This window comes from Oryx dammah, unplaced genomic scaffold (genome assembly GCF_014754425.2).
Source record: "Oryx dammah isolate SB20612 unplaced genomic scaffold, SCBI_Odam_1.1 HiC_scaffold_22, whole genome shotgun sequence".
Taxonomy (NCBI): domain Eukaryota; kingdom Metazoa; phylum Chordata; class Mammalia; order Artiodactyla; family Bovidae; genus Oryx; species Oryx dammah.
In genome coordinates, this window is record NW_024070206.1 from 28,694,737 (window position 1) to 28,710,251 (window position 15,515).

A 15,515-nucleotide genomic window follows, 5' to 3' on the forward strand; every position below is an offset into this window, starting at 1 on the left:
ATCATTACTACTTTATCAGAAGTTCTTCTTTATCTCTGAGAAGTCCTAAGATAGCATCCTTAAAATGAAACAAGAAATAACTTTCAAACCCATTTTCTCTGCATGCCTGGCAGTCAACCCACCTGGACAGAAACTGCAGAGGCAGCTGCAGGTTGTCTTTCAGTGTGTGAAGCTGCTGGACATCACAGCAAAGACTGACATTGCCAAAGAAGAACCCAGGACAGAGCTCCTTTCGGGAGAGAAAACATGAACATCAGAGTAGCCAAGTTAAAGAAACACAAACGCTCCTCAAAGAGGAGATCACTTCACGCACATCATCCGTTTTTAGGTACACAAGGGGGACACCTATTTGCAAAGTTCTCGCAGAATTCTTTTAAAAGGCGATCAAACTGGGATGACCCAGAGAGAAGATATGGGGAGGGTGGTGAGAGGGGGGCTCAGGGTTGGGAATTCATGTACACCCGTGATGGATTCATGTCAATGTAGGGCAAAACCAATACAGTATTGTAAAGTAAAAAAATAAAATAAAAAAATTTTTAAAGATAAATAAATAAATAAAAGGCAATCAAATTTCCTCTAGATAACCAGCAGTTCACAAAAGTAGAGGCAGTACAGACATTTCAATTTTTTTTCTTACTGGGAAGCTCACTTTCTTTCCTTGACAATCATTTTACCTCTTTTTACGTTACTTGGTTATGTTTATTTTCTGTGAGTCACTCCAGGAAAAGGCAAATGCCTTTAAAAATTGTGATGGAAGAAGCAAATAAGTCCAGAAGACCTGCTACCGTGTCAGCTGGATTTTAGATAACTGCAGCCTCTAAAGCCAGCCTTTTAACCTGGATTTTTCCAGTTCTTTTCTAATATCCCTGTGTATCAGGGATGGTAAAAGAGACAAGAAACAGATTCCTGGTGGCAGTCAAAGGTCACAGGCTCTCGGTGGAAACTGGAGGAACCTCTAAAGTGAACAGAGGACAAGCGAGTCACAGCCACTCAACAGCCTTGTCTAGGAACAAAAGGGGCTAACTCTGAGTAACTCTGAGTGTATTTTGAAGAAGCTGCAAAGAGCAACATGGGAGGTACCAAGACCACGTCCCTCAGTAGTAACCTGCTACTGGGAAACTTTATGAGCAAGGCATAGTCAACCCCAGAAAAATGACGCCTGCAGAGTTAGTATGTTATCTTCTCTGTGCTACAGGTGAGAGTCTGGGACAAGAGAAGCCTGTTCATTCCGCCTCTACCCCCACCCCACGGGGAGTATTTATGGTGTAACTGCAGAGGGTCTCTGATTCGCGTTTCGTGTTCCCAGCGCCCAAGACTACTCACTCACCTGCACTAGGTCATAGCCGTCCTGTGGCAATGGCTTTGGTGGCCCAGAATATCTGCAGTTGTATCTCTTATCTCCAGATGCGATTCCACACTCTCCATACCAAATGCAGGACTGTGAAAATACCTGCAAAAGTCAACAGAAAACGGTTCATTAGGGCCTCAGGGATAACACAAATTTCAACAGCAAAAATGCCCTCATTCACAGAAGCATCCAACAGTACCTGCCAAGTGAAGTAAAAGCCAGAGGCACCAGTTAGTTGAACATTTTGAAAGCATGAATTAAACCCAAAGCTCAATGCTGGAGAAGACTCTTGAGAGTCCCTTGGACAGAAAGGCAATCAAACCAGTCAATCTTAAAGGATATCAACTCTGAATATTCACTGGAAGGACTGGTACTGAAGATGAAGCTCCAATACTTTGGCCACCTGATATGAAGAGCTGACTTCATACTGGAAAAGACCCTGAGGCTGGGAAACAGTGAGGGCAGGAAGAGAAGCGGGAGGCAGAGGATGAGATGATTGGATGGCATCATCAACTCAATGGACAAGAGTCTGAACAAACTCCAGGAGACAGTGGAGGACAGAGAAGCCGAGCATGTCACAGTCCATGGGGGCACATAAGAGGTGGACACCACTTAGCGAATGAATAACAACGAAGTCCAAAACGGACTTGTGAAGTCAATCAGCAAAGTAATAGAAATTACTTGCATGATTTCTACTTCCTGCTAGATTATTTATTAAGAGGAAGCGACAGTTCCATACAAGAATCACTATCAATCAGTGTAGAGGAAAGCAAGATAGTATGTCAGTCTATGATTACTAAGGCTCTATTTTTACACATCAGGATGAGGAACTGAGCCAGGTGTAAATAATGAAAGAACAGTTCCATATCTGCTAAGGTTAGTTAATATCAGCACACCATGAGTAATGTGGGGGAAAAAAAAAACAACCCATAAGGAGGAGGAACAAGAACGAGTATCTTGTCCTTGAGTTTAAGTAAAACACAAGAAATGTGCACACTTTACGGAAAATCACCTCAGAATCTTGAAAAAATGTAAAACCTCTTGCATAAAGATTTCTCAAGGGCCATTCCTATTCCCCATGTGAGAGTCACATGGCATCAGAAAAGTCAGGGGGGTGCACGAGTATGACTCATCTCATTAGCAAGGCCACCAAGCTCCGCCAAGCTGGCCAGGGTCACGGCTGGCATGACTGTGCAGTCAGCTGTCCTGTAGGGAAACAGCAGCTTTTGAGAAGTAACCATGGCTTCCGAGGTGCCTGATGGAAAAGCCATTTTTGAAAAATGGGCACAGATGCAAGACAGTGAACTGTCTCCAAGGACAAGGGCACATGACCCACACACCCTGCAAGGAGCTGAGCGGCGCTGGTCCCTGATGAAAAGACACAAACCTCACAACAGGCCCTGAAAACATGGGAGGAAAAGCAGGCAGGAGACGGAGGGGCGCTGGGGGGGAAAATCTAAGGGCCCACAAGACTTGTCTCTGAATTCCTCCTTTCAATATTTTAAACCAGCAATTATGACTTAACCTCAGCTTGATTCATTAAGCCATATGTTTAGGCCACAAGGGAGAGAGGGAACTTATACAAATGAGGAAGCGACAAGCATTCAGCAATGCCACGTCCCAAACCTTTGGCAAGAACTTACAAAATTCCACCATTCCTATATAAAAAGAATCATAATTTTGTCTGTAAACCCAGTGGTTCTAGGAAAAGTACTGCTCTTTCCAATTCTGGGTTTCCCACTAAAAGGCCATCATCCATCTACTGAAGTGTGAAAAGGCAAGTAAGCCAAGGAGGGTAACAACTACTGATGTTGACCTGTAACTTACATACTAGGGACCCACCCCTTAGAATTCTCACCTCACCCCACCCCACCCCTCTTGCACAGAATTCTCAACAGACCAACAGGGCAAGCAGGTGCTGGCAAAGGGGCACTCTGGCTCATCACCCACAGGAGTGACAGAAATCCAGTAAAAAAAAAAAAACCCCGCACCTCTCGCATGACTAACAGACGGGCATCTGGAGTCTCTGTTCCCCTTTCTCAGCACTCGTCACTCTACGGGACAATAAAGATGACCCAATGCTCTCTGTGTCCTATTTACAAGATCACCCTTCATAACCCACACCATCTGTTTCAAAGCAAAGGTGTTTCTACCCACCAGGCAGAAGAGATGGGGCTGGAGAACCAGCTTGAGGGGCGGGAGGTCAGGAGTCCTGGGCCCTGATCCTTAATAAATGCTCAGCCCAGCTGCACCTGGAGTGGGTCACCCAGCTGTGCTGAGTAGGAGTCCCCCACCTCCTACTCACTCCTGACCACCCCCGACCCCGGTTACATCACAGTTCAGGTGGGAACACTGAATTCGGGAATAAATGAGAAAGCACTTAGAAAGCCAGAAAGCACCACCCATCAAACCTAAGGAATTATTCTCCAGGTTTTCCGAGAAGTATATGGGACTTCACCAAAGAGGTTCAAAGACCTGAACAAAATAAACAAGCTGAAGCTTCTTCCCGGCCAGGAAAAAACTGGGCTTGAGTCATTGCTCTTAGGTGTGCTTTCCCAAGTCATCTGCTTGAAGAGGCATGAACCAGAGAGGCCCAAAGGTGCTCACAGGCCACCTGCTGGGTGTCAGGCACTGCTTTAACTGCTCTCACCTTGTGAACCCAACACAACCTTACAGCATGAACGAGAGGGCAGTGTTTTTTTTTTTTTTTTCCTTCTTTTTTTGGTAGCACCATGCCAGGTGGGATTAGCTCCTGGAACAGGGATAGAACCCCTGCCCCCTGCAGTGGAAGCCTGCAATCTTAACCACTGGATTACCACGGAAGTCCCCAGAAGGTGCTATTATTATGCACAATTTACAGATGAACAAACAGAAGCAGAGAGTTTGAATCCAAGAGCAGCAGAGGCAGGATTCAAACCAGAACTTTCTAGTTCCAGAAACAGACTCTCAACAAGATACAATTAACCCTTTAATGAAGGTTCTTGCTCTGGCATCAGCCTCCCCCAACCCTGTGCAGGCACGCAACCGTCTGAGCTCACTTGCATGGCTGCACCGGTGGGGGAGGCCTCGTGCCCACCTCCAGGCTCTCTCTCTGCCTCCCCTGGGCTCAACTACAGCTGAAACCCAAGCGCCTCCTTCTGCCCCAGGCCTGGCTGCTGCCACGGTCCCAAGCCTCTCTGGGGACCTCCACCACCTGGCCCTACTCTCGTCCACATGTTCAACCTCATCTCCATGTTGGTCCTTTCACCTGCTCCTCCCATAAAGGCGGCCCCATTTCCTTCCCCGCTCAAAACTCCCGTCCAGCTGCACTTCCAACCACAACAGCTGAGATGCTCACAAGGAAACCGATCCCTCCTCCATCACCAGGCCCTCTTCAGCAGGGTTTAAAGCCCAGGGTCCTCTCCCACCAGCCTTCGGGAAGCCTCCCTGGTGCAGTCTCCCCCACCCTTGCCTTCCCTGAACCCTCCCCTGGGAGCCCACAGGCCTCCTCTGTCCACCTCATCACCTCCCTCCACCTGGTCTCTTCCCATGGACGCCACCTCCACCAAGCCCACCCCACGGCACCCAGCAGCCAGCCACTGGCTAAGGGTGCCCCAGTCAGCTCAACCCTACAACAGGTCTGTGAATCTGGTACTAAAATAACACCATTTCACAGATGAGGAAACCGAGGGTTACACAGGCAGGTAAAGTGACTCCTCTGAGGCCACATCTGAGAAATGGGAGAGCCAGGCCTGGCTGGTTTGGAAGCTGGAGCGCTTACTCCTTACGTTGCACCGGGGTCACTCCTCCGTGGACCACTAACTGGGCTGTGCTCATCTCTGCAGCCAGTCTAGAACCTAGCTGCAGTCCCAATGACCAGAATTTCTGGTCTCCAAATGGCCACAGCACTGCATCGGCCAGGACTTTATTAACAAAGACGAGGGCTGCACCTTGAGATCCCTGGAAGATTCCCTGGAACGTGAGGGCGGCAGGAGCCGACACCCAGACCAAGGGCTTGGGCACAGGCCACACACCTGTCTTCCAGGGAACCACGTGATTTCCAAAGGCAAGGTGACAGGGTGAGAGCTGCCTTTACTGATTCAAGAACACCTGTTGCTGCTTCATACCCATCCTCCCCTGGAAGGGCAGATCCTGCTGATACTGAAAGTCACCAAGGTTTGAGTTCTGCCAGGACTCCAAGGGGGGCTTCCCTGCTGGCTCAGAGGTAAAGAATCCGCATGCAATGCAGGAGATTCAAGTTCGATCCCTGGGTCGGGAAGATCACCTGGAGAAAGGCATGGCAACCCACTCCAGTATTCTTGCCTGGGGAATCCCGTGGACACACACACACAGCTCCAAGGGCACCAGACCACATGTGAGCTCAGCGTTGGAGATGGTTGGTGGTGGCTGCATGACACGTGATATACCTAATGTCCCTGACTGTACTTTAAAACCATGAACTTTATGTGTATTTTGACATAAAACATGAGCTCAGATGTCCTTCACCACTTAAGAGAAAAGTCTAGTGGCAAGGACTGCAGAGAGCATGTTCTTGGTTATACTGAGATTAAACAGAGTAGAGTCACCATCAGTTGAAACACCATGGGTCTGAATGTCACTAACACACCCAGCATCTCTAGTAATAAGCGTTGCAAAAGCTCCACTGAGCAGGGCAGTGGGGTACAGTGCGGGGGACAAGCCCAAAGAAGGATAATTCTTCCCAGTTCATCTCATGGGCACTGACCAGTCTCTTACAGGGTGACTCGTGACCACAAGAACTATCTTATTTAAGCATTTAAACATTGGACCGATTCCTAAGAAGTCAAAAATAAATGATCGTAGATTTTCATTACAGAATACCCACCGATCACAATTATTCAGACATCACAAGTATACGTGAGATAACAGGGGGTGCCCCCCTCAGCTCTCCACCCCAACCCATTCCTCAGGTTTAACAAATGTGGATGTATTAGATCCTGGTCTTCCAGGCTTTCAATTTCCCCCAATAGGTATACCTATATAGCACCTACGCAAACACAAGTGAATTAACTTTTAAACACATATTCTCAAGCAAATCTCGATTACCCTCCATGACTGGCTCTACTTGAACTAACTGTATTTATCCTGGTCTCCAAGGACAGACTTAGCCCTTGTCTGCTGTCCCTTGTTTTCTCCACAGATTTCAGTCTCTCCCTAACCCCCACATCTTGGGACAGCCTCCCTTTTTACAAGCCTCACCCAAGACTCACTGCCAACAATGAATTTAATTCTGACTCTTCTCACCTGGTCTGGGTGAGCTGTCCTTGGGAGAGGGAGGTGGTGCTATTATTATGTCCAACTTACAGATGAGCAAACCTCAGATGTGGCCTCAGAGGTGCTCATGGGCATCCCTCCTCAATGCTCAAGCCACCAGGCGTCCTGCACCCAGAGCTCTGTACACTCCCGTTCCATCAGCTCCCCTGTGGATCCACCAGGACTAGGTGGATAAACTTTTCCTTTTTTCTTTTTAATTTAATATTTATTTATTTGGGCTTCCTTGGTGGCTAAGACTGAAGAATCTGCCTGCAATGTGCGGGACCTGCACTGGATCTCTGGGTTGGGAAAATCCCCTGGAGAAGGGAATAGCAACCCACTTCAGTATTCTTGCCTGGACAATCCCATGGACAGAGGAGCCTGGCTGGCTACAGTCTATGGGGTCAAAAAGAGTCAGACACGACTGAGCGACTAACACACAGACACACACATACGTGTTTATTTGGCTGAACTGGGTCTTAGTTTCGGCTCATGGGATCTTTGTCGCAGCATTTGGACTCTTTAGTTGCAGTACTAGGGGTTTCTTTCCCTGACCAGGGATGGAACCCAGGCCCCCTGCACTGGAAGCACAGAGTCTTAGCCATTGGACCACCCAGGGAAGTTCCTAAACTGTTCCTAAGACAGCCAGATACCGTATTAAATATGGTAGGCTTGTGAGCCCAAAGGTGTCTGTGGTACATACTCAATCTTGTCTGCTGTAACTCAAAAGTAACCACAAACAACAGGTAAAACATGGGCATGGGTGTGTCCCAAGAAAACCATCCACAACTAATTTGCAGGCTCCTGCTCCAGGATGAAACAGAATTCATGTATTTATGAGAATGGAGAAGTTGTGTATGTGGGCAGAGGTTGCAAGAGTATTTTCTTGCTGGTGTCTTGACTCCCCTGTAAGACTGCAGAATCCTAAAGGGCAGAGCTTGGGGGTTATACTTCCTCTGAAATCTTAATATCTCATCCAGTGCTCCCTGATTCAGAAAACATCCAAACGTACATGAGTTAAAGGAGCTTGACTGGATTATGTAAGAAGTGACTTTGGCTTTAACGCAGAATTTAGTACAAGGCTAGGATGTCTCCTACTTTTAAAGGTTACGCTATATGGCTATTTCACAACATGCTCTAAAATTTAATTAATGGATATGTGACTGCATAGGGAAGTATCTTTCAATAATAATAGGAATAGCTCAGGACAGTTTTAAAAAGAAAATGCCCCTGCTGCTGTATGTCAGCAACTCTGGCAGACTCTAACTGGGAGCTCCATGAAAGCACATCTCATCACATGGAGAAGCTCTGATTATCAGCAACAGAATCCTATACTTTAGGCTATTAAGTAACTCATGTTCAGTTGCTCACTGAACATCAACCAGGTTCTGGGCATAAAGCTGAGTCAGTTCTCCTTCCTTGCCTGGGTTCTTTATCAGACACCCCATGGAGTAGCATCGCAGACTTTTACAGGTAAGAAAACTATAGCTCAGAGAGGATTCTCCAAAGTCACCTGGCTGGTAAGTGACAAAACCAATAATGAGAACCAAGGTTTTGAATGCTAACGTAGGCATACTCCCTCCCACCCCCACCCCCCACCATACCCATCCCACAGCTGCTGCACTGTTCGAACTCCAGCTCGGCTTGTACACTGATGTATCCTTTGATTGTGACAACATGCCAGGGATGGGCTGGCCCGTCCACTACCATGCCCCTCCTGCTACACAGGACTGTTCACTTGCATAACTAGTGACAACCCTTTACGTACAACTCCAGGGAGCCGTCAAGTCCTGACTCACTTCCTCAGGATCCAGGACTGTCCCCAGCCCCATGCCTGTAACCTGGCCAGCCCACGCAGGTGGAGTGCAGGGCCTGGTCCCTTCACCTCTGCCGATGTCCTGGATGAGGAAAGCTCCAGGAGACATGTCCAGCTTCAGCTCTGTTGAGGGCTGGAATACCAGGGCTGGTCTGGCCAGTCAGGATAACCCAGGACAAGGGTGGAGGGGGTGGCCTGGAGAATGCTGTCCAGAGATTAAGCTTTGTATCCTTTGGAGTCAGGTAGGCAGATCAAATAAATATGACAGGAGACGTGGGGTGGAGGCTGGACTGGTCTGACTTTTACTGACACAACTCTTTGGAATTCTGTTTTATAGCCAATCTAGGATAAACGTATCCACATAACAAATGATAATTTGTGTGAGCACCAGGCACACCTTCAGATGGGTATTTAAGATACATTTTAGAGTTAGATGGGTTCAGCCAGTCTTCACTTTATAGATAAGCCCTGGGCTTGCAGTTCAACTGACTTGCTCAAGGTTATACAACTAGTTTAGTCTAAGATAAGCTCCAGCACCTACGAGTTTGAAAAATAATTCAATAGCCACAACATCAAATAAAACCCTGAAAGTAGATGGGGTTTTTTTTCCCCCTAAGGAATGTTTGCACAAGGTGACAAATGAACCAAGGGTTGGGCCAGCAGGCTAAATCCGCTCCTGATCTATCACTGGCTCTTGGAGAAGCCACACTGGAGCCAGGAACAGGCTGTGAACGTTATTGGCCAAGTGGAACATCTGCTGAACTTTAAATATGAATCATCTAGTAGGCAGAGTTGTTAACCCATTTTATAGAGGAGGCAGCTGCCTTGCCCAAAACCACTCCTGGTAAGAGGAAGCATCAAGATCTGTACCAGGTCTTTTAATGCCAATTCTTGTGCCAGGCTGTAAACGCTCCCCCGGTGGATCAGGTGGTAAACAAACCACCTGCCACGCAGGAAACAGAGATTCGATTCCTGGGTCAGGAATATCCCGTGGAGATGGAAATGGCAACCCACTTCAGTCTTCTTGCCTGGGAAATCCCACAGACAGAGGAGCCTGGCAGGTACAGTTCATGGGGTCTCAAAGACACAATTTAGTGACTAAACAACAACAAAACACCAAAAGCTCCTGCAGCCATTTAAATAAAGGTTTAGAACTTCAGAGGGAAGGCATTCTAGCTGGGAATAATAATGTTATAGATGATGAAGCTTCTGAACTGGACCTTGGAAGATGGGCAGGGTTTTGACAGCACTTTGTTTATTTAGCTAGAGAGCTAACACCCTTCACACAGCTGTGGGTGAGAAGAGCAGACGAAGCACCCGAGATCAGGTTAGAGATGGCCCACTCTAGGCTTCTGGACAGGTAATGTGTCATCCATTAACAGCCTGACAAGAGTCCCTTTTAGGAATGGAAGGAGGGGAAGGGTTACCCAGGAAAAAGAGTTCTTTGTTCTGGGTAATATGACAAACACTGAAGGAATACAAAGACCTATTCAGCTAGTTGTCTTCTTTTTAACCACTTGCTAATCATAACAATAATTTTTAAAAACTCATTTCCCTTGATTACTTATGTTAGAAAAATAATTGATCACAACATCAATCAAGGAATGGGGGAGACTGGGAAAGATTACCTATATTCGCTCCCACTTCAGAGGCTTATTCTTCAATGCTCTCAGGCTGAAAGATGAATCCATTCCTGATCTCCTTTGGAAAAACAGTTTTAATGGCTTAATTCCTACCTAGGCCTCATTATGGTCTCTCTCCTGACTGTAATTTTTTAAAGTTTTTTTTTTTTTTTTTTTTGTCTCTTGAGGAACTTGGACCATAATGAGGCCTAGGTAGGAATTAAGCCATTAAAACTGTTTTTCCTAAGGAGATCAGGAATGGGTTCATCTTTCAGCCTGAGGGAGCCAATCTTAAATATAACAGAAGTGTTTCCAATTCATATTCACAAACCTTCTCAAGGCTTCCAGGCGTTTTGCAAGCAACTTGTGACCAACCTCTGACCTACCTCAGAAGTCCTAGGAGGAGAGGCACTGACGGATTTCAGAGATGAGTTAAAGCTACTTAACCAGAAGCCTGCCTATTAGATCCTGACCTAAAACCGAAAGGAAACCGAACAGCTGTATTTTCAAAGCAAATAACTGCTACCATTTTTTGAGTTTTTACTACTGTGATGAGGCCCCTCCACAACATGTTACTTAAGAATCCCAATAATCCTATGATGTGTTGTTTATCTTCAGTGAACGTTCGGCTTGGAAGAGTAATGAGCTCAAAGCCACAGAGCTAGCAGGTGGTCTACGGGTTGACCCCATTCCAAACCACCTCCCGAAAACCTGCTTTGCTCTGCCTCTCCTCCCCACCAAGCACCAGACATGTGCTCTTCCAGAAGCCCACACGGCTGGCCAACCCCGTCCACCCCATCACAGGAGGCCCTTCCCAGGTCAGCCTCACCCAACCCCTGCTGAGAACGATACAGTTCAAAGAGAGGTTTTTCTAGTGCAGGGAACCCCTCCATCAGCCTTCCCCTGTGACTCACTACACCCTCATCATAGACACACGCCTACGAGTGGGCACCAGGGCTCGGGATTCCCACTGGACCTGCTTTAATCAGCACGAGATCCTTAGACATCCCCCACAACATCCCACCACACAGTTTTCAAGGAGAAAACTGTAGATACACAAATAGCAGTGAGGTGCTCACGCCCAAAGCTACCAAAGCAAGGGAAAGCAGACCCAAGGGGCCAGGACTGGGAGTTCCAGGCCCATCCTCTCCACGGCCTAGGTTTGTGACAAGGCGAAATTCAATGAACCCCCCCACCTGCGGGCCTCCGTTCCCATGGATGTAAAGGGAGCGGATAAGAAGTAACTTGCCAACTCTGGAAGACCAAGTTGCCTTACGCGAAGCACTCAGGTGAGTTCCGATTTGGTGCCGAACTAACCTTTATTTACCTCCCCACTCTCCTTCATCTTTAGGGGAGAAGTCGGATCTCCTAAACAAATTTATAAAGAATTCCTGTACAAATGGCAGAATGAAGGGGGTGGGGAGGCAGGTTAAAATGATAAGAATCCTATCCCTTTCTACCCATTTTCTTCCTCCCTTCTTGATCCCACATCCTAAACCCAGAAACCAGATGACCACGGATGAAATGAGCTCAAAACAGGTCAGACAGGCAGCCCCCAGCTGCCACCGTCCTCCAGACCACTGGGAAGAGGACGTGGCCGGAGAAAGGCACCGGAGTCGCGGCACAGACCGCCGCCCTCCGCGACTCGCGGCCCCACCACGTCCCCCACAGCTCGCCCGGGTCGCCGGCGGCCACTCACCTGCGCCGGACAGAACAGCAGCAGGAGGAGGCCGAGGGCTGGGCCGCGCACGCTCATGCTGCCGCGGCGACGGGCTGCGGAGGTCGGAGAGACTTGGCTCGCAGGCTCGGCTCGGCGTCCCGGGCTTCCTCCGGATCCCGCGCCGGCTGAGGGGGAAAACCAGGAGGCGGCTGCGGAGGGATGCGCGCGCAGGTCAGGAAGGACGAAGGCGTCGTCGGCTCCTCCCACTTCTAGGTGGAACCGTCCGAGCCACGAACCCGTCCTGGGGCGGGGCCGGAGCTGGTGAGGGCGGGGTGAGGGTGGGGCGAGGGCGGGGCAGGGGCGGGGCTAGTGGGGCCCGGACCGCTTCTTGTCACAGCCGGTTCTCAGTCCCCGCTCTGCACTAATTCCGCCTCAGCCGCGGCGTGGGGTCAGGGACTAAGAGACCCGGGCAGAGCTGAACATTTGGAATCCGGCCTGGGAAGGATATTTCTGGGGTTGTCGCAACAGTGTGTGGTTTGATGCTTGAACTCCTTTCTCCCCTTTTTGTCATTCCTCGATTGGACGAGAAGGTTTTCGCAAATCGGGGTGCGTGGGGACAGTTTTCCCAATTAAGATCCCACTTCTCAGCGGACCCAATTGGCACCCCAAGCAAGTTCTCTTTCCAAACCCAGTTCCCCGAAAGGAATCGGTGCCTAGGCACTTCTAGCAAAGCTGGGGGCGGCGCCACGCGGTGGCCTGACAGTGTTGTGATCGGAGAGCTGAGCGGGCGGAGCGTGGCAGTGGCCGATGCGATGCCTCAGAGCCGCCCAATCTCTGTTTTCTGTCCGCTCAGCCCACTTTTGAAAAAAGTTCTAGAACCACACCATCTGCTGGCGGAGCAGAGAGTGGCAGGGAACCAGCCCGCGGGAGAAGAGCCACCCCCACAACCACCCCCGGGGAAGTTTGACGCAAAGGTGGAACCAGAGTCCGTAAGTTCTAGGTGAAGTGAAGTAACACAGAGATAAAGAAGCATCTTCGTTTTTGAACCTTATACTTTTTTTGATCTGACATGTATTTTTGTTATATGCACTTCTGGTATCATTTCCCCTCAGATGTAATTATTAAGATCACTCAAAAGCATCAGTCATTTCCATTTTGAAGTTAGGAAAATGGATGTAAGGATCCCTCCTCCCCACAGTGGAAGCCAGTGTACAATGAAAAGACTAAATACACATCTGTAGCAATGATCAAAGCCAACGGAGGTAGGACCATGATCAGGTAATGTTCTCATCCTTATTCTACAAGGAGACTGGCCTTGACTGACTTTGCAGTTACTGACTTGCCTCCCCACCTCCTCAGCCTTGAAATGTACACCTGCTTGGCTGTGCACTAAACTGTAGGGATCCCCTCTGGACATTCAGCCTTGGCAATCTCCTGGCCTCATGCATCTGCTTGCCCTCAAGTGCCTGGTGTGCTCACTGATGATAATAACTTGGTATGCATCATGCTGCTAAGTCACTTCAGTCGTGTCCAACTCTGTGCGATCCCAAAGACGGCAGCCCACCAGGCTCCACCGTCCCTGGGATTCTCCAGGCAAGAACACTGGAGTGGGTTGCCACTTCTTCTCCAATGCATGAAGGTGGAAAATAAAAAGTGAAAGTGAAGTCACTCAGTCATGTCTGACTCTTAGCGACCCCATGGACTGCAGCCTACCAGGCTCCTCTGTCCATGGGATTTTCCAGGCAAGAGTATTGGAGTGGGGTGCCATTGCCTTCTCCGAGGTAATCAAAATGTTGTCACTGAGCCAGATGGCAGGACCATCCTTGAGAATTTCTTAGAAATGCAAATTATGGGCCCCAGTCTGGACACCCCTCCCCACGCAAACCCTAGGAGGATGAAGCCCTCCAGGTGGTCCCAATTCACATTCCAATTCACGAACTACCTCTGTAACATATTCCCAGGATCTCAGTGGCTTAGTTGCCCTTCCAGTACTTACGGGGGGAAACCAGGCAATCAGCCAACAAAAACCTTCACTGAATAATGAATTGAGTAAAGGAAATTTCAAGCACCATATGAAACATTTCTTGGATGGGCAGAAATTTTGATACCCAGTAAATTCTGTCCACTATTCACCAAAATGGACTTCCCTGGTGGCTCAGACAGTAAAGAGTCCACCTGCAATGCGGGAGACCTGGGTTCGATCCCTGGGTTGGGAAGATCCTCTGGGGGAGGGCACGGCAACCTTACTCCAGTATTCTTGCCTGGAGAATCCCCATGGACAAAGGAGCCTGGTAGTTCGAAAAGGGTTGGACACAACAGAGCAGCTAAGCACACACACACACACACACACACACACACACATTCACCAAAATAGAAACAAAAAGATCTTTTAGCTGTATATATATATTTCTAGTTCTGTATTTTGTACAGCTTTGATGATATCCAAAAGGCGATGATATATTTTAAAAATAAAGCATCTTATTTTTAAGAGAAATGTTTTTTGCTGATAAAGCAATCCATGCTTATGGTAGCAATTTTGAACATGTATAGGCAAGAGTTAAAAACATCATTTATAATTCCACCATTTATGATCATCTAGGTCACATCATGGTGTATTTTCTCCTTCTCTGAAAATTGTTTTAACACATATAAAGAAAAAAATGTTGCCTGCCACTTCAGTTCCCCAAGGATTAAGCTCTTAGTCACTGCAGTACCTAACGTGTGTGCTCTGAGGGCAATTTAGGATGCAAAACAACTGGAAGCATTCTGTGCATTAGATATACAAGTCACTAGGTAAGATACAGAGAGGGCAATGGCAACCCACTCCAGTACTCTTGCCTGGAAAATCCCATGGACGGAGGAGCCTGGTAGGCTGCAGTCCATGGGGTTGCTAAGAGTTGGACACGACTGAGCGACTTCACTTTCACTTTTCACTTTTCATGCATTGGAGAAGGAAATGGCAACCCACTGCAGTGTTCTTGCCTGGAGAGTCCCAGGGACAAAGGAGCCTGGTGGGCTGCCGTCTGTGGGGTCGAACAGAGTCGGACACGACTGAAGCGACTTAGCAGCAGCAGCAAGTAAGATACATGTCTAAGGGGAAATTTCAAAGACCCCAGATTCTTTCATCTTCCCATATTTAGAAAAGCCCTAAAATCATTCACTTGAAATGTTTGTTCTTTGTGATCAGCAATGCCAACTACAAATTAGCACATGGGTGCTTAAATCAGGAGCTGAATCTATGAGCCCAATTATATCTTCTCATATCTAGAAAAGCACTAAAATCCTTCGTGGTGACACTGTTCCTCATGACTAGTGAAGGCTCCCCGAGACGAGTAGAAACCTTCTGGAAAAATATATGCTTGATTGCATGTACTCCCCCTTCACCAAAAGTCACATTTAAACTGACCTTTCTCCCCTGCCTCTTTGGAGCAGTTTCTCGGAGTTATCTGAGGTGTTCTCTCCTGGGCTGTAGTCCTCATTTTACCCCCAATAAAACTTAACTTGCATCTCTCATGTTGTACATCTTAAGTCGACAGCAGTAATCTTTTCATGTTTCATTAGAGGTTTTTTCCCAGCAGAAAAGTTCATGTACACACAGGTTCTTCCCTTACCTCTTTGGAGCAGGTCCTCAGAGCTCGCTGAGAGGCCTGTCTCTCTGGCTACGGTCCTCAGTAAGGTCCCTGAATAAAACTTAACTGACAACTTTTACATTGTGCATTTTTATTTCAATTGACATGTAGCCAAAGTCCTAGGAGAGGCTTTTCGTTTGTTTGTTTAAATACTTGTCAATACCACTAT

At 47.9% G+C, this 15,515-nt stretch overlaps 1 protein-coding gene across 1 annotated transcript in view; it reads right to left on the reverse strand.

Annotated features, from left to right (window-relative positions):
* LOC120880833 (NPC intracellular cholesterol transporter 1) overlaps positions 1-11,921 on the reverse strand; it is a 39,969-nt gene extending 28,048 nt beyond the window's left edge. The window contains exons 1-3 of the mRNA XM_040264238.1: positions 11,757-11,921; positions 1,328-1,450; positions 123-229 (exon numbers count right to left, since the gene is read on the reverse strand). Of these exons, the coding sequence (XP_040120172.1) occupies positions 123-229; positions 1,328-1,450; positions 11,757-11,813 (287 nt within the window). The 5' untranslated portion in view covers positions 11,814-11,921. The remainder of the gene's footprint in view (positions 1-122; positions 230-1,327; positions 1,451-11,756) is intronic.
* Positions 11,922-15,515: the final 3,594 nt, after the last annotated feature.